Source organism: Merops nubicus, unplaced genomic scaffold (assembly GCF_000691845.1).
Source record: "Merops nubicus isolate BGI_N331 unplaced genomic scaffold, ASM69184v1 scaffold5874, whole genome shotgun sequence".
NCBI lineage: Eukaryota > Metazoa > Chordata > Aves > Coraciiformes > Meropidae > Merops > Merops nubicus.
In genome coordinates this window covers 31,232-50,286 of record NW_008606153.1, presented here as the reverse complement: position 1 = coordinate 50,286, position 19,055 = coordinate 31,232, and the positions used below count along the sequence as shown (strand labels likewise).

The following is a 19,055-nucleotide window of genomic DNA, read 5'->3' as shown; positions in this document are numbered from 1 at the left end:
AGATATTAATTTCCTGGGAAAAACATGTAACTAAAAAGGAAAGCGACTGTTCCTGCCAGGAACAAAGATGTAAGGACTCTTTAAGTGGAAACTGGATACTTTAACTTGCTTTGCAATGTTCCCACCTTTAATTTTTTGTGTGTGAAGCAAATGCACCTTTCAAATACCTGTTCTGAGATATTTCTAAATTTCTCTTCTTGAAATTCTTCAGCTCTTCCTCCCACCTCTTTTTCAAGCCAAACACCTTATATCCAGTATTTTCCAGTCCTTTCACTGGCAGTCTTTGTACTGCTGGTCCTCTCCCAGACACCACTCTCTCATGTTCCTTCTTAACGCCAACAATAGCTTTTACTTCTTCTCAGAGCTGGTAGTGCCATTTGGGAGGGCACTGCTATAAGTAACCCTGGCATCTTCCCTGTGATTTATCTTTGTCATCTGAATTCTATCAATACCAATAACGTAAGGGGTTGGATCCATTAGCAGATCAGTACATTTCAAACACAAAATATGAGTAAAGTGACAGACATTTCTTCATCCACCACCAGTATCCACAAGCACAGCACCTTAAAAAAACATCCTTAAACTTTTACTGTCTGTAGCAAGTCATAGTTCATATACTCCCATCTCTCCCCTACTACTTAGGTTGCCCAAGGAAATCTTCCTATGTATTTTCCTGCCTGGATATATTAGGCACCACCTGGAAAAGGGAATGAGGAAACTAAAATTACTTCAAGTGTAATTAAAATACATAAACCCTCCTGCTGACTCCATCCAGTTCAGCATGTTACCTCATGGAGGGCTATCACATGCCAAGATAACACATCTGACTCAAGAACTTCCTAAAATATACCTCACTGGAGGCACTGTCTGGCAAGGCAATGTGTTCTTCACTCTTCTCTTCTTCTGCAAGTTGTCAGAGAAAGGCATATAAAAACATATAATGCTTTGGCCTGGTCCTGGGTTCTGTTACCTTGCTATAATCCCATTACACCACCTTCGGGTACTATAGTTGCCCTACCTCTTGAATGTATAGGTACATCCGATCAGATTGAGTTTTCTGACAGTGGAAGGCTGATTAGCTCAAGAGGGAAAAAAAAAAAAAAAAAAAAAAAAAGAAAAGATAATTGGCCTACACCATTTTCAGGATCCCAAACTGATACTTTTGTCAGATGGACATAGATCTCTGGATTTTTAACACAACGTGGATGTGATGGAATACAGATAGGCCTGGTGAAAACTGTGTAGGGATAAAGGAAGTAAAGGCTGTAGTTTTACATCTTTTCTGTCTTCCTGACAAAGTACTAGGGATAACTAAAAGTAATACCAGTCCCCTAAATTTTTTTTTTTCAGATGTTCCCTTTGCAAAGTTATTTTCTTCAACCGCAGGAACTCTTGCCATGGCCTCCATTCTTTAGGGTAGCTCTGTGCTTTGCTGCTGTGAAATTGTTAGGATGTTTGAAAACTACTAATGGAAACTTCCACTGGTCAGCTTTCCAGCAGGATTTATACAACCTCCATGTGTAACTAAGAATATCTCTTTCCTATATATCTTTTTAATTTTTATCTGCAATTTTGATTCAGTTATAGCTATACCGCCTTGTGTTGGAAGTCATTAAGACAGCTTTTTACATTTCATTCTAAATATGATTGCTTTTGTTGTGTAAGGAAACTACATAATTTATTTAAAAATTTGTATTCTTTCTGATAAAAAGTAATGTGTAAGTGTAAGATGTAATCTAAAACTTTTTACTCATTACATCAAACAGCATTTAACGCTGGACAAAATATAATGTCTGACAGAAAACCATTGATTTTTATTCTTTTAAAAAGTAAGAATTTGATACTCTTCTGTTTTATGTAAAAGAGAAACACTGATGTCCTGAGAGATATGAGCTTTCATACCATTTTTTAAAATTATTTTGATTACAAATTTCATCTGTATGGATATTTATGCAATATTACTTTAAGAGCTCAGTAAAGCCAAAGGAAAAATGTCAGGAAAAACAGTAGTTGTATGAGAAACTGAAGTTCTAGATCCAGTTCTACGGTACAAGACTAATGTATAACCTTCGGGGATTTTCTTCCCTTATCAAAAAAAATGTTAGGATAAAATAAATTAGACAGGACATGGACATTACAGAAATAGTCCATCAGAGAGTGCATCATACAATGACTGCAGATAAAGGAGTTCTTCCTTCAGCATGTGGCATTTACCAGCCCCAGCTCCTATGATTAAAGAATAGGAAAGAAAGAGCCCCAGATCTTTTCATTATCATGAAGGATAGAACTGGGTATGTTTTAGGATAAGTTCTTGAATAACTGCAGCACTGTTACTGCATACTATGAATGAGCAATTAATGACGTAGCTGTGCTTAGGAACGTACTTAGTGTATGTAAAATTACCTGTCATGCAGACTCATGCTTTTTTCAACACATATCTTTAAAATTCTTAAGAACAGCAAACTGCAGGTTTTACAAAAAAAATGCAGTAAACAGTTATTCAGCTAGGTTAGCAACACAAATGTGCCTAAGGCTTGGAAAGATTCATGCCTTATTTTAAATCTTTCTAAATGTCTGTCGCTTCAACAGAAATAATACTGATTTTAGAATTTTATCACTCTTTTTCCTCCTCAGACTACCGTAATCAAATCATTGCTTTAAGTAATTCCTTTTCACTTTAATTGCAGCTTTTTAAAAACAGGTTAATAACCATTCATATTTAAACTGTAGATTTTATGAGTTATACTTATTATGCAACCCATTAAAGTTTTATAGTCTTTGCAGAACAAAATAATCATTGATCTTTCTCATCTGAGTGCTATTAAGACAACGGGTGTAAACATCAACTGATTAAAAACATTATTTAAAAAGCTTTACAAAATGCTTTATAAAATTTAATTTTAAGTAATCCCACTCATCAAGACTCAACAAATCTGAAGAGTACTTCATTTAATTTCCTTTACTAGAATGTTTTACATGCAAAGTAAAAGCCTGAGGGACCCTCAGTCCCCAACAAAGGCTGTGCCTTTGCCTTGGATACTGTGACTTCCCAACAGCAAGCTGTCAGCATCTTGTGCAGTGCCCTCCAGCAAATGTGTAAGGCAGGATGAAATAATTGAGAAGTCTATTCTTTCACTATACTAATCATCAGTTAAAGAAACAAGCATGTGAGATATTTAGATCCTATTGATTGTTTTAACAATAACAGGAAACCACTTAAGTAAATTAAAAAAAAAATACACAGAAAACGAAGATTCTTGTGAGTCATGCTTAGGTATGTGGAGCCCTTTGTCCAGAGATCATTTCCAGCCTACAATACTGTTCATGAAAATGCCTTCAAGTTTATACTCCATAACCTACTGTATGGACATTTACCTAACAGTATAGTCATGAGCTTATACAGACAGCGTGCTTCTTCCTCAGGCTTTTTCAGTTAATTCTGGACATGAGAATTTATGAAGATTAGTTAGAAGTCCATCCATTCTCACATGGCAAAAAGGAGCAGCACAAACATCTGTTCTTCAGTCACAACATGCTGGGTGACTGGAGAAACTGTGAGCTATCAAACACACGGTCGAAGTGTGCACGCTATACGCTCAGCCTGCATTTGAACAACATCCTAACCCACACAAAGTAAACACAATCTGCAGGAGTCAACTGCCAAAGGACCAGCAGCATTTGGACATACGTAAGGACCTTGAATCGGGCCACAGAGCTGAATGCCAACAGAGTGCTATTACATACATACTGGAAATAAGTCTTCCAGATAAATTAAAGCAGATTACCAAAGGTGCACTTTACACTTCAAAAACTGGACAGCAACCAGGAAAGAGGTATGGTCAGGTAATTCACATGCACATTACAATTACAGAGATGATTTCAAGGATAGGTATTATAATGTTCAGCAAAGTGAAATGAGACAAAGTTAGGCTATTTTAAGATAATCTTAACATTAGTTTCCCCAGGAGAATGCACATCCTGGAAACCTGAATTTCTGCTGAAAGCAGTCACAGAAGGTTGGAGTATCCTCGATACAAATTTAATTTAAATAAAATTAAAAGGTTTTAATGGATTTTTATTTTTAATGGTATCTACCCATTTGTACCCGTGAGCTAACTCCTCTAAGCTCTCAAGACTGCTCTGTTGTATATAGTAACAGGTGACAGCTGCTCATCATAAGCACAAGAGACTGATAATTCCCTAATTGGAACATAATCCTAAAACTGTTCAAATAGTTTGTGAGTAATAAGAGAATGGGTTGGGTTGGAAGGGACCTTTCAAGATCAAGTCCAACCCCTGTGGCATGGGCAATTACATCCCTCCCCATATCAGGTTGCGCAAAGCCCCAGCCAATCTGACTTTGAACACTTACAATGATGGAGGATCCACAGCTTCACTAGACAACCTCTTCCAGTGTCTCATCACTCTCATAATAAAGAAATTCTTTCTTTCAATCTAAACCTACTGTCTTTCAGTTTAAAACCACTGCCCCTTGTTATGTCACTACAGGCCCCAGTAAAAAACAAAACAAAACAAAACAAAACCAAACCACTCCGTCTTTCTTATAAGCCCCCTTTAAGTATTGAATGGCCACAGTAAGGTCCTTCAAGACCCTTCTCTTCTCCATTCCAGCTCTCTCAGCCTTTTTTCATAGGAGAGATGTTCTAGCCCCCTGGTCATTTTCATGGCCCTCCCTCTAACAGGTCCATGTCTTTCTGTTATTGGGGACCCCAGAACTGGACACCACACTCAAGGTGGGGTCTCATGAGAGCAATGCAGAGGAAGAGAATCACCTCCCTCAACTTGCCAGGCATGCTGCTTTTTATAAAGCCCAGGATACAATCAGATTTCAGTGCTATGAGTGCACATTGCCAACTCATGTTCAGTTTCTCATCCCCACGTCCTTCTCCACAGAGCTGCTCTCAATTCATTCATCATCAAGTCTGTACTGATATTGGGAACTGTTCCAATACAGGTGCAGGACTTTACACTTGGCCTTGTTGAACTTGATGATGTTCACATGAGCCATATGAAAGCAATTCCAAAAACAGGCCCAGGAGTGCTGCTAAGGTAATGCTAAGAGAAAGATAATGAGAAAAGTTTTGTTGATGCCTGGGTTGAAACTTGCAGGAATCCCAGCTATAAGTTGTACCCAGGGGCCAAACATTTTTACAGGAGGTTGCAAAAGGATTAAGGCTAGTTTTAGTAAGATGCTCCTTCACAATGCATCAAATCCAAAGAAAATAATAGCAATTATTGTGGAGACAATTGCTAGATAGCTGAGACACTGCTCCCCAGCCCCTCTGCAGTGCAAAGGACAATAAGAGCCATGCATCACAGGCACCCACTGGAAGGTTACCTGAGGGTTGCAGGAACACTCATGCATATAAAGTCAGGGTATGAGCTCTGTTCCCCGGCCGTAAGACAGAGCATACACCATACATAAGAACAGGCAGCTAGAGTATTCCTGGAGATTTGGATCCACCCTAAACTGACTCAAAACTGGAAAAAGATGACGAGCTTAATTTCACCGTGCCTCCTGAGCTGTGAGCATTTCCTCAGCATCAGAGAATCAGAGCTTTACTGTTATTTCAAACAGACCCCAGGGTGTAGATTAAGGATTTAAATGTACAGCAAATAAATCTGTCCAATTCAAATAACTGAATATTTCATATTGATGTTGATTCAATCCTGTTTTGCAAGCACCAAATAAAAACATCTGAATTGCCAGGATTTTCTTGTGTTCACTCATTCCCTAATCCCTCTTCTTCCCCTCTAGGCTACTTAATTAAATGTCCTGGCCAGTGATGAAAATGTTATTAGAATAAAGAATTCCTGAAACCAAACATCAGTTTTGCAGTCTTCCCTATTTTGAAAAACATTCAGCTAAACAGCAGTAGAGATAGAGACTGTAAAGAAGAGTATAGCTATCTTACAGCTCAATTGCAGTGTTATGGAAAGGAAAAGAGCAAGCCAAACACCCTGTTTCCAGACACCTGGAAATGAGCAGCCATGCAAGGAATATCCCCAGAAGTGATAAACCCCTCTGTTTGTCTGACAGATTAACAGTTTGGTGCAGTACAGTTCTCTACCTGATAAAGGTCCTTCTCATGGAAATAACATTAAAAAGCAGCACAGACTATATTTTTAGGGCCAAGTTCTCTATATAGGCAATATTCCATTTTGATTCACATGAAACTGAGGCCATGACAACCATTATGTTGTCCCCTGACTATCCTATTCTGGAAACAAAGAATTCTGACAGCATGTCAGTACTGAATTTTCAAGTATTTTCTATAATGAGGAAAAACAGTCTCATAATGTTTCTCTTCTCAATTAAGTCAGAAAACATAAAACCATTATGTAGAGACATACAAAAACCACTGGGTTTATTTTCTATTTTTTTTTTTTTTTAATTTCAGGCTACTAATGTTTAGAAAAACTAACATGTATTTCAGATTCCTCCTCCATTCTTCACTATCAAGAGCTACATCTTATTCACAACATCCAGAAAATTGGCACATCATTTCTGCAGCACATATCTCTCTTCTAGATAAAAAGCTTTCTAGGAGAAAAGCCTAAGGAAAAGATTTTTAAAATGCCTTCAGGCAGCTTTTTGACAGGTTTTCTCCACATTTCCTGGCATAACCCTTCCCAGAAAAACTTGTCAGCAAGCAGGTTTTCTACATTGTCCATTTCTATCAGTTATCTGGCCACAATAGGACAAGACTGCATTTCGCAAACAACCACATAGCTATGACTCTATATGACCTAACTCAGTGGTTATCAGCAGGCCAGGCAGAGCCAATCAGCAAGACCATAATGGGGAGAAAAGCAGCTCCCAGTGAAACAAGCCACCCATACCACCCACCACTGATACTTACAAACACAAGCTTCACCTCTATAAACAGTGTAGCCTTTGTGCTGCCCTGGAAGCTTCAAGGATGTTGTGCAGGCTGGCTTTCAGGAAGCAATGAGCACTGCATTAGCACCCTAACCCAAGCTGCTGTTAGAGACCTAACCTATGGGCAATGGCCTCTGCTACCTCCTCCACCCTTCCCAGGTGACAGATCTCTCCCAGGGCAAGGTGAAGCATGAAGCCCTAAATATTGCACCTGAGGCTATCTGCCACAGAACAAGCAAACAGGAAATATCAGGGGACTGAACAAGGATTACTCCAGATGGATCATGAGAAAGAGATGTCTGTAGAGTAACAGTTCGTTTATCATCCACATTTAGTACAGTTCGGACATTGCTGCTGCTCTTCCAAGTCATATGTTTCTAGTCAAAACTGTAATCATGTGTCTTTCCAAAGGATGCTTCTTTGGGAAACTTTCCACTGGCAACAAGGGGAGATCAGGTTTTGATTTGGAGTCAGGATGGAGATTTTCAAGCAACACCCCTGTTCTGCTTACAAGCATTTGCTCAGATCTACATTGCAGACCTCTTGCACTACAGATTATGCTGATACTACAGTCTACAAAGTGTGACATAATATTTTTTAGATATTTTTCAGGAAAATGGTCAGCATATCTTTAAAAGAATTTAAAAAAAAACAATGGGTGTAACTCATTATCTGTTTCTCCACCTACTAATGGAAACTGTCCTGGATTTGTAAATTTAAATCCTTTTTCTCAGGGGGCTGAAGTATGAAATTCTGAGAACTTCAGAAATAAGCCAAACCTGGTTTCTAATGCATCTGTGCTTTGAGCATGATGGGCTTGATTTTTTTTTTTACTGTGGGAGGGTCACTAAGGGCTGACACTGATGTCTAGCAAACTGAAGCATTTCATCTTAGTCCAGGGACTCATGTCCATATTTTTCTACAAGTTAATTAACTTCTAGTCTTTGATGCTTTGTGAAATTTCTTTGCAACCAGCCATTGCCTCATGAACAGAAACACTACCTAGGTACATTCACATGCACTCATAGACCAGTGTGTATGCAATACAATTACTAAAGCTTTGTGTCTCTAAGAACTGTTTCTTAGAAGCACAATGACTTAAAGCCTTTCACTCTGCAGACGGAAATGAAGAAGTATACCAGATGTTTGCTAAATGTTCTCAAAAATATTTGAGAACAGACGATTTTTTTTTTCTATTACCTCTGACAATCTTCAAATCATATTTTAAAATGCTGCATAGGCATTTATAGTTGTAGTTTCTTTCATTCGTTAAATTTATCCATTTAAGTCCCATACACTTTTTTCATCTTTTTATATCAGATAAATTTGCTATGAACTTGTTATTCCTCAGGGCCTGCACCAGTGGGCTCTTTTCAGTTTAAACAGCTGTATTGTTACAATTTCTTTTTATATACGACTTGAGGGTACCCATTTACTTTACAATTAAAAATATAGGACCTACAAATGTTGAGCTAACCAGACTGTTAATTGGGATGTTGGCTTTGCGCTTTCTGGTATAAATAGAAAATGTTCCTTCTGAAACTGAGTGGTTCAAAGGTTCATGTGTTAGCTTCCTTGGATTTCTCAGGTTACTCATTTTTTACTTTTCTGTGTCCTTATTGTCCAGAGATTAATCTTATAGTTTTGCACACCCCATGTTATCTTTTCTATTCTCTGCTCCAATGACGGCCTTTGCCTTTGTAGAAATTAGTGCAGAATGTTTTCTTCAGAGGTGGCCAGCAAAAACTGAGATATCTTTAGAGCAAAATCATCAGTAACAAAGAAAGCAATCTTATGTTTGTTATTGCGAAACTTAAGTATTTGATTTTGCTATCTCTTGTGTATGTGCCTGAGATTCTCCTTCACCTCTTTTAATAGTTCTGTTCCGTTCATCTGAATCCTCAAATGCCCATAAATTTGTTTTGTTTTAATGTAAAATTAGAAGCATAACTGCTTGATAAATGGGAGCATTCCTCTGTAAATATACAATACAATGTCAGCATGTTTGTCATTTGATTTCTGAGTGGAATGTAATATATTAGCTGTGAATAGCTTACGTCCTGTTGCATAATGTGGGATTCATGTAACTAAATGTAGATGCCGCTGAGCCAGTACCTCATTATACTCAGCAGAGACGAAGGGGAACTTTCAGGGTTCAATTCACCTCATGCTAAAGTAGACATATGAGGTTGCAACCTACCTTTATGTATTTTTCTCCACACAAAAAAATTTGGAAAACCGCTCATATTTCTCTATATCTACTGGGAAGAAACAACTTGATTAGCTCTGATGCCTATGCATATCACAACCAAACTCTCAAGGTGAGTTAGGAATACCATAACTAGAGACCGCTTAATTTCCCTGAAACATAACTGAATTTTTACTCAAGTTGCTCCCTGATTATCCTCTTCTCAAGTGAAAGCTGTTGAAAAGCGGCCAGTAACTGGCCAAAATGCCTAACTTCCTTCTAGCCTGCCTCTTTGGAGACAGTCAAGAGGATTTTAAAATACCGTTTCCTGAAACGCAATCTATGACCATGAAGTCTCAGTCAAGGGTAAAGCTAATTTATCAACAACAGGAGCAAGAACATTCAGTACAGGTGTTCTTTTACTGACCACTTTCTGGCCTTGGTTTAGCCACAGAACATAAATGCTTCTCCACTGACACTTTAAAGGTTTGTCAATGAATCTAAAGCATTACCTACAGCTACAATCATTCATGGGTATGCATATTTATGAAGATAATTTTTTGGTTAAAGTCTTGTTTTCTGTCTCACATTCACATACTTAAAGGCCTTGTTAGAGTCCTGTTTGAAGTCTGATATGACTTGTGGGTTCCCTTCTCCTTAGTCTTATAATGCTGAGCAGCAGCTGATGAGCAGCATCTGATGTGTCTCCAAAAGATTCGTCAGCTTGGAAAGAATTTCTGGAAACATGTAGAACTTCTCAGCTAGCCTACATGTTTTGAGGACGCCATTAACCAGCTCTGGCCTACGAGCTAAACATAGCAGCGTTCAATAACGTACTGTTCAGGACAAAAACAGCAACTGAGGATGATGCTGCATGTCAGCACACATGATGAGAAGGAAAAGGTCACGGTACAAGGCAAAGATGATGAGCAGCAAGGCAGGTGACAACAGGTCTGTTGACAGCATCCTCACACTCAGGACTGACATACTCAGCAAAGGTGGACTTGGCAGATGGCCACACATCACGGAAAACAGTACTGTGCATGGGAACAAACTTCAGAGTGCTGTTAAAAAGGGCTGTTAGTCTCACTCCTGAAAACTAGGCTCAGTTTGCTGAAAAACTGAAGAGACAAGGAGTCTGTAAAGTCTAAGATGATGTTTGGGGTTTGATAGGAGCTATTTTGAGTTTCTTACGTCCAAATTAATACCAGCACGTTTCCCCTGACTCTTCCAGAATAACTGTAGTATAAAATTAGTCTTTGTAAGAAAAAAGGAACTGTAAATTTATGGAACAATACAAGAATAACAATCATTTATTAAAATTCATCATTAAAATTGCATTTGAAATACACAGCATTAAACAATTAGTGAAACAATCTGAAGACTGTGAACTATGGAAAATCCTGAAAAAAAACCCAGAAATTCTAGTAGACAATATCTAAAAATTCAGCTGACCTATTGCATTAAATACAAACAGTGATCACACAGCAAAACTGGTAAAACAAAAAAAAACCAAAAAACCTAAAGCATACTAAACAAATCTAATGGTTTATCTGTTCCATTAATGGTTATCAGTAACCAGGTTAAAACCAGCACTGTAAAATAATTTGCTGCATACCCATATGCATTTTAAAATTTGATTTTTTTTTTTCATAAAAAGTTTATTTGTAATAATTATTTTGGAGCTTTTTAAGACTTGCAGCTTATAGTTTCTCTGATTTTTACTAATGCTGTGAATTACTTGAATTTAAGACTGCATAAATAAATATTTTTTTACCATTAGATTATTTTAATTACTTCAAAGTATAATGAACATCCATAAAAAGTAAATAAATGAACATTTAATTATGGAAATTTGCTATTGGTTACTACAAATTACTTCTAGAATGGGCATGTTCTTTTACTAGTCTTAATTACTGTAATTACAATTTTTGCATGTTAATTAGTATTGTTTTGGCACGGCAAATTCCACCCATCTCTGTGTCTCTCAGAGTAGGTAAGCACACACACTCTTAGGGTTTATTTTGTATTTTTTTTTTCTTTCTATATCTAGTACATGTAAATAAGGAAAATAAATTCACAGAGTATGTTCAAATTAAAAAGGGACATAATTCTATCAAGTCAAAATGAACATGAAATCAATTTAGACTTTTCTTTAGAGCGTTATATATCTCTGCCAGAAACAGGAAAATTGAAACATTCATGACGTATTTCACTAAAATATTGACAATACTTAGGAAGAATACGATTTATATAAACACAGATAGCATGACTAAATAAAAAACCCCAATTATTAGAAATCTAACCTAATTTAAAACTAAAGCATAAGAAATAACATCCTAACCTGAAAAAAATAAAATGGATTTTTTGTCAGTGAATAGGTCATATTAGGCCAATGCTGTTCTCATTCTTACTTTAATTGCCCTGACAGTTTTATGTTTTGTAGACCCTTGGATTTGTAAATTTTAAGTATTTCCCAGGAAGCCTGTTAGGGATGGGATGTAGAATGCCACCAGTCCAAGAGTTTCACTCACTGGCAGTTGCAGTGAACTGTAAATTAGTGAAACTCTGCACGTCTTAGATTAGAGTGGGAAACGCAGGAGCCCTGGGACTGAACATGGCCTGCAACTTTGTTGCATGTCACTTGGGATTATATAATTTTTTCCTTTACATTTTTTCTGACTAACATTCAGCTAGGCTTTAATTTATGGCCTACCAGTGTGTCTGAAACAGCCGTTTGGACCTCAGTAAGGGAGAGAATATTCCAGGTTCAATTGAGTACATAATATCATACTTTGTGCCCTCTTGAGTCTTCCATGGAAACCATGGATCGCTGAGATGGACAGTAGCTGTTAAGAGTGTACTTACTGCATTGAAGTTGGGGAAGAGATTGACTGCTGCGGCCGTGTCCAGAGGAAACGGAAGAAATGGTTTAATATCCAGTGATGGCTGCAAAGGTGGAGCAGGAGGACGCACTAGGGCTGGAAGAGCAGGGCTCTGGCATGTACCACCTAGATGCAGAAAGAGACAGAATGCATTCAGCAAGTACTACAATGGAGGGGGGGGAATAATGCCAATAGAAAAAAAAAAAAAACCAACAATAAAAAGCCAATATTGGATTAAAGAAATAAATTTTTATTTGTCCACAAATTACTGCATTATTGATAAAGAGGACAGCTGATTCAGTGACTGTTGGTTATAAGTCTTTGCCAGTAATTTCTTCAGGTATCAATCTATCATTATTTAAAATTAGCTAAAAAAAATTTATCTTCCTGTATCATCTGGAATGCTAGATCAGCATATGTCTGACGTTAGGACTCCAACTAGTCTCATTCTGCTACAGTTTCAGCACTCCACCCCAAATCTATTGCTCTATCCTCCAAAGGCAAACTGTTCCAGAAGAAAAAAAGCACAATAACTCGCTGTCCAGCTCAGCAAAATCATACCACTTTCAAACTTTTGATTTTTTAATTAAATGCTCCTTCACGGACCTTACAGCTTCAGAATCGACCTAAACCTCACAAAAACAACATACCTTGCTGTCTCAACAGTTGATCAATACACATCTAAACTAAGAACAACTGCAGCAGCCCCCGAAATTCTGTTTATGGGAAGGTAGGGATGAACACTTTGTGCTCTTGCAAGGAATGAAGCTGATTTAGACTCTACGTCAGCAAGCTCCTCCTGGCTAATGCTACCAACCACCAACTCTGTGGGAACATAATGCAAATGAAGAAATCCCCTTGCATACCAATAAGTCACTACCTGTTTGCAGCGGAACCTATTTTACTTATTTGTTTGTCCCTTGCCCCAGACAGCTAAAAGCTGGAAGGATCCAAGCCCATTCTCTGCTTCCAATGTCTCCCCTGTTTTGATTGCACTCCAAAACATCAATTCCCTGTTAATTAAAGACTATTTGGATGCTAGGAAACTGTTAAAATATGCCAGTGTTCTTCTAATCTGAGAGGCAGGCAACAGACTGTAAAAACCTGCTGGTAAGAGTCCAAGAAGCATTAAGAGAAAAAAAAAAACAAAAAGAAAAAAAAGAGGAGTTTTACCCCACTCACTGAACAGAGACAGAAGCAGACAGACCAACAGAGGGAGAGATCTGAAATCTGCTTCTTCTTTTCCTCTTGTACATACAGACACTTCATTAGAAGAGCTGCATACATTCTTTAAAAGCCCATATATAAAGCATTCAGAATGATATACAGGATCTCTCCATGTTCGGCCAGAAAATCTGCTAACAAAGTTTGCAATTTAATACATCTAATTGAGGGCTAACAGCACAGGATTTAATTAACCAGTTGTAGCAGATCACACACAGTTCTGCTTCTAGGTATAAAATCAGCCGGAGCCAAATTTTCAAAGACAGTATTTTTTGCCAGCTTTCATCTCCTCTCTGAAGCATTTCACTAGGAACTATTGAAAAGAAACCATTACCCACTCGTAAACCAAAAGTTTGAATTAGGGTTCACTCCAGTCTCATGCTAGTTTTTGCCCTAGAGTAACTGCCATTTATTGGAGTAATTTCTAAAGTTACCTGAATGCAAGAGTGTATGAAATCACTCTTCAAATGCAACAGCTAAGGATATGGGCAAGCAGCTCTGCTTTCCATAGCTCACCAGCATAGAATCATCAATTATTTCATGATAGCCATTGGTTTGGCAATTGCTACATTCCCATGGCATTTTTACAAAAACAGTGTAAGAATAAATTTAACAGGTCAGAATGACAATAAAGTAGCGTTGAACAGGACAATCCTACCCACTCTGAATAAGAAAAAGCCATAGAGATTTTTTTTTTTTGATGATGGAAATAATTTTTCTCATGTAAAGCTTTTACAGATGAAGGGGATAAGTCACTCCTACTAAGAAAAACCTTACTAAGAAGTCCCCAGGTTGCACCTGAGACTGTACAGAATCACACAGAAATGCCAAGATAAGCATTTGCCTGGCAATAGCAAAGAATTTGAAGCTATCCTACAACTCACAGATGCAAATGTAAACTGGACTGAGAAATACCACCTGTGCTTGGGAATCCAGCTCCTTGAGTGTAGTACCTCAGTGAGGAGAGCCTTGCAGGTTCAGATTACCTAGAGCAACAGCACTGCTATCCCATACTCTTCTAGGATACCGTGCCACGAACGACGAAATATTTCTATTCTGTGATCCTTCCTTGTGCCATGACTCAGTGGCACCCACCCACCTGCCACTGCCAGACAGCGCTGCACAAAGTCATCTGGGGATGAAAACACACTTTAAAAGGAAAAATTCAGCCAGCTCTGCAGGACCTTGGCTGGGACTCAGAGCCTCTGGAACAGTTTAAAATCTAACACAATCCTGGCTATAGTGGCACAGAAAATGTTCAGGAGCACAGCTGCTCTCTGTGCAATAGTGTCATACAAGTCCCTTAATGATGGAACACGTGATAGATAACATGAAATCTCAGCTTTTGCTTGAAAGAAATTCTCTATGTTTATGGCTGCAAAAATTAGCTTCTCTTTCCCCTTAACTTTCCCTTTAACATGCACAGAGTTGTAGTCTAGAATCAGCAATAGAAAACCTGAAGCAATGGCAACCATTTTTGTGACTCAGCTTAACTGAAAAACCGTTGGACAATATTTGAGAATGTCAATGTTAATGATTTCCAATCTAAGTCTGAAGTCTTTCTAAACAGTAAAAGTCTTTCTGGCCCATTCAGATCCTAAATGAGAGCTGAATGTTTCAGATATTTGGGAAATTCATGTCAATGTTTTAACCTCGTTTTTCTTCATAGGAAGCACAGGAATAATACAACTTAGAAACTTAATTAGCTCAGCATTTTAACCAAGATCAATGTAATCATTTGTTTCTTCAATTTTCAGGCAATTTATAACACAGGCAAGATAATCCCTTGGCCAAAGGCACTGGCAATACATCCAAGGTAAATGTGAGCAAACAAGTTTGAAGAAAAGCTTACCACAAACCTCTGCCCCTTCATATACCTCACTAAGACAGTTTTTGAGAACTCTCTCAGTGTCAAGCAAACCGTGCATTTTTACACATGGATGTACTTCTGCATCTCCAGTTGGGACTAGACATTTTGTCCTACCACTAGGTAATCTGTTTTGCAATACAGCATTATGCTCTGAGCACAGAGCTGCGGTGTGCAACATGAGGTTCATGCTCTTTGTGGCATAGCCTACTCAAGTGGTTCTCCTTCAGAAACCACTGGTAATAGGAAATTCATCACTATATATTTCTTGCCTGTACCTGAAACCAAGAGAAAATGACAGAAACAATCAGGTGAAGAGACGATTCCTGCAGGTCCAGCCTCAAACTATCCTGCCTGTAACAAATTGCCACATTTTATTTGTTTTAAGTTGAAATGTGAATAAATATATTTATTTCCTCCCCCCCCCCCCTCAGCTTTGACTTTGGAGATCATGTTCCACTATGGAATTGAAAATAGATATTAAAATGAGAAGCCATTCCAAAAAGAAGAAATGAAATTTCTTTAAAATGCTAAAATTATGACCTTATCTTAAAGACATTTTTGTCTCAATTCTTTAAAAAAAAAAAAAAAAAAAAAAAAAACCACCTTCTGGGGGAAATTTTTGCTTTCAATTAAATAGCTTTTTCTGATAAGAAAGTCTCCCATGTAGATTTTTGTGCTCAGTTCACCTGAAATATCCCTCAGATGAGTGCTAGGTAAAGAGTATAAACAGTGGTAAGTACTGCCCCTAAAATCTGGGTTAAGAGAAGCACAGAGACTGAATATGCACAAAGGAAACTAAAGAAAATAGAGTAAACAGACATGATAGAGCAAGCTTTTTTTATACACAGGATAATAAATAAAAAGTTTTCTTAAAGTTCCTGGAGGAAGTCAAGATCTCTATCCCTCAGATCCCCTAACAAACAGCTCAACAATTTGGCAACTGCATATTGCTCTATTTTGTGACTTGGCTACAGAGAAGGACATGCTACATCTTCCCCTGCATAGCCTTATTCATGCATACTCTTATTCCCAATCCTGTAAACTCAACTGTAGATTTAGTTTCCAGAAAAAGAATCAGCAGATCTATTATCAAATAGCCTCTCTTAAGGAAATATCCAGCCCAGATTTTGCAGGCACAAATAATGTAGATAATATTTTGCAATGCGTTTGGAATTTGGAGGTATGTAAACTGGGCAGGAACCCTAAACTATTACCCCATTAGTCTAAATTTTTTGCAGTTCTTCCATCACTATTAACACCATAAACACTGAGTGAAAAAGCAAATCTCTGCAGAATTCCATTTTCATTCCTTCATTACTTTGCAATTCTTTCCTTCTGGCTACATGTACAGCCATTTGCAATACATTAGAGGCACCCTAAACTAATGTTCAATTTCCCTTCAATTCTGCAGTCTGGATTTATTTTCAGTGTCATAATTTGGTTTCTACAAGATACGGATATTCTGAAGTTTTTCATCCCATCTCCCACTATTTCCATGATAGGTTATTTGGGGTCAAAATAATATACACCTTCTGCCTTGGCAGAAGCTTAGAGGACCTTTCAGCTGGTATGACTCAGTGGAGTACCTGGGAGTGTACTGCCGGTTTCCAACTTAAAAGTTAACTTCTAAAGTAACTCAAAACTGTAACTTCAAAAAGTATCATTAATATTTTTCATATAGGATCCTTATATCTGACAGTTCACACTCAGTAAGTGTTGCAGTATATCCTAAAGAGCCTGACTCAAAAGAAGATTTTTTTCCTAGAAAATTTTCAAGAAAACTAACTCAGTTTATTTTAAAGTATAAAACTGAAAAGATATGTGGGACACATGTTCTATCTTATAAATGCTAAGAAACTTACATCTAGGTAATATCAGTTATAACTTTTTATTCGTTAGGAATTTAGTTTGCCAGCGGGCCAAAGAAAAGGTAGATTTGAAAAGATTTTCTTCAAAAAGACAATAAAGACATAAGTAATTAAGAACAGTAGGCTAGCCATGATGAATAATAAACTGGTTTTTTTTTAATCTAAAATAGTAGATAACACATTTAGGTCTTCAGAGAATCTGATAAAATGGGAAATTGAAAGACAAAAGAAAAACCTCTAAGACTTAAAAGCATTCTGTTTTAAGAAGGGGAAATGAGGATTTAAAAACAAAATGCTTTTTGAGTCCTGCATTGTTCACAGACGTTTTCTGGAGAGTGCTTTCATTATATAACAATCTCAAAGATATTTTAAAAACAAGGATATCCACATTTAAATACAATACTGTTTCATATAATCCCTCTTAGTTTCAGAAAAGAAAGAAAAACCCCAGCTGTATTTGACACCTAGTAGAAAAGAAGAACCCTCAAAATGGGGCTTCAGCCACGCCAGCCTCGATCCCATTGACTGTCCTGAGACAGCTTGAGGATCAAGTGCCCTGTGAGGCAACACAAACTTTCCTTTCATAGGTTTTGGTCTTAGTAATGTTAACAGTGGCTAGTCACTTTGAACAGGATGAATGCAACACTGTCTCTGCTGTGGAGATCTGCAAGTAATTGATTTTTCAGTTCACTGGGCAAACCAAAAAAAAAAAAAAAAAAAAACAAAAAAGACAAATGGGGGGTGGGGGGTGTGTATGTGGGAATCATTGTGTCAGCTGAAACATTTCTTTCACCCAAAATGAAATTCTATTATTTGTACTTGGATAATTAACCATTTATTATTATTTAAATATTTACAAATTTCAGACATCCAAACCCAAACAATTCAAAACTACTAACTATAAAAAATATTTTCAAACATTTCCTAATTTCTTTCCCTCTTCTCCTCCCTTCCTTTATTTATTTTTTTTTTAAAGGAAAACTCTGCCAGTTTGGCACAAATCAGTACCCACTGTTTATTTATAGAGTGCATTTTTCAGCACATACACCATTCACCTGGAAAGTTTGAATCAGCTCTGGTCACTTGCTGCTATTCAAAGTATTATTTTGTCTAGAGACAATATTTATTCTGTGATTCCTGCAAAGTGAGCTAGTTCAGAAAAAGAATTTTTTATTATTATTATTTTAGAAGCCTATGGTTATGCATCACACTGTTTTTTTAAAAGCATTTTCTTTCACACTAGCATTTTGAAAAACACAAAATCCTATATTCTGGTACAAGAATTTTGACTGACAAATGTACCTAATCCGTATACCTAAAGAAGTAGATTTCTTTTTTCATTGTGTAGAATCCTGTGAAATTACTGTTATGATGCTGGGCTAGGAAAATTCAGAGACGAATTTGCATGAATACTCTGATATCCATTATCTCCTTTCATTATTGTCCTTACTTTTAGTAAACAAGCTCAGGTTCCTGCTCCATTTTTGCTCTCTTCTTTCCTCCTGTTCCTCTGCCTTTATCCATCTGCATTAACAGACAGGTCAGCCTAGGTTACAGACAATAAATTCCAGTCTGTCTAAATAGGATCAATGTGCACAGCACTGTACAGACTGTATCCACCTCAGGCCACAAGGATGCTAATGTCAGAACCTCCATGAACCCCACAAAGTATCACCTCTTTCCCCCATACCTAGAATATGTTATGGTCCACAGGAAACACTTTAACTATTAAAATATTTTTAAATTAAATAATATCTACTGAAAAAAACATGATCTGATCTTCAGTACTTAACACTGTCTAGCAATGAATTCCACTAACACATTACAGGCAACATCTCCTATGGATTATAAATTGCACAAGGGCAGCAACAAAGATTTTTATTTCAGCCACATGACCTACCTAATCAAGTTCTTTGGAATCCTTTGAAATTTTATTCCAGTTGGTCAGACAAATTTAGATTATTTTTTCCCTGTTGGACCGCTGAAAATTAAATGATCCAAAATGAGTGTTCTACTTTATGTAAAGTTTTGGCTGTTTCTAGTAGAAGAAAACAAGAAATTGTCCAATTTGGCCATCTTGCTTATTACCAGCTGCCTGTACTAAGTCCCAGGCATG

At 37.3% G+C, this 19,055-nt stretch overlaps 1 protein-coding gene across 1 annotated transcript in view; it reads right to left on the bottom strand.

Annotated features, from left to right (window-relative positions):
- ZNF385D (zinc finger protein 385D) overlaps window positions 1–19,055 on the bottom strand; it is a 165,326-nt gene that overhangs the window by 123,362 nt on the left and 22,909 nt on the right. The window contains exon 2 of the mRNA XM_008939557.1: window positions 11,961–12,140. Coding sequence (XP_008937805.1) covers window positions 11,961–12,140 — 180 coding nt within the window. The remainder of the gene's footprint in view (window positions 1–11,960; window positions 12,141–19,055) is intronic.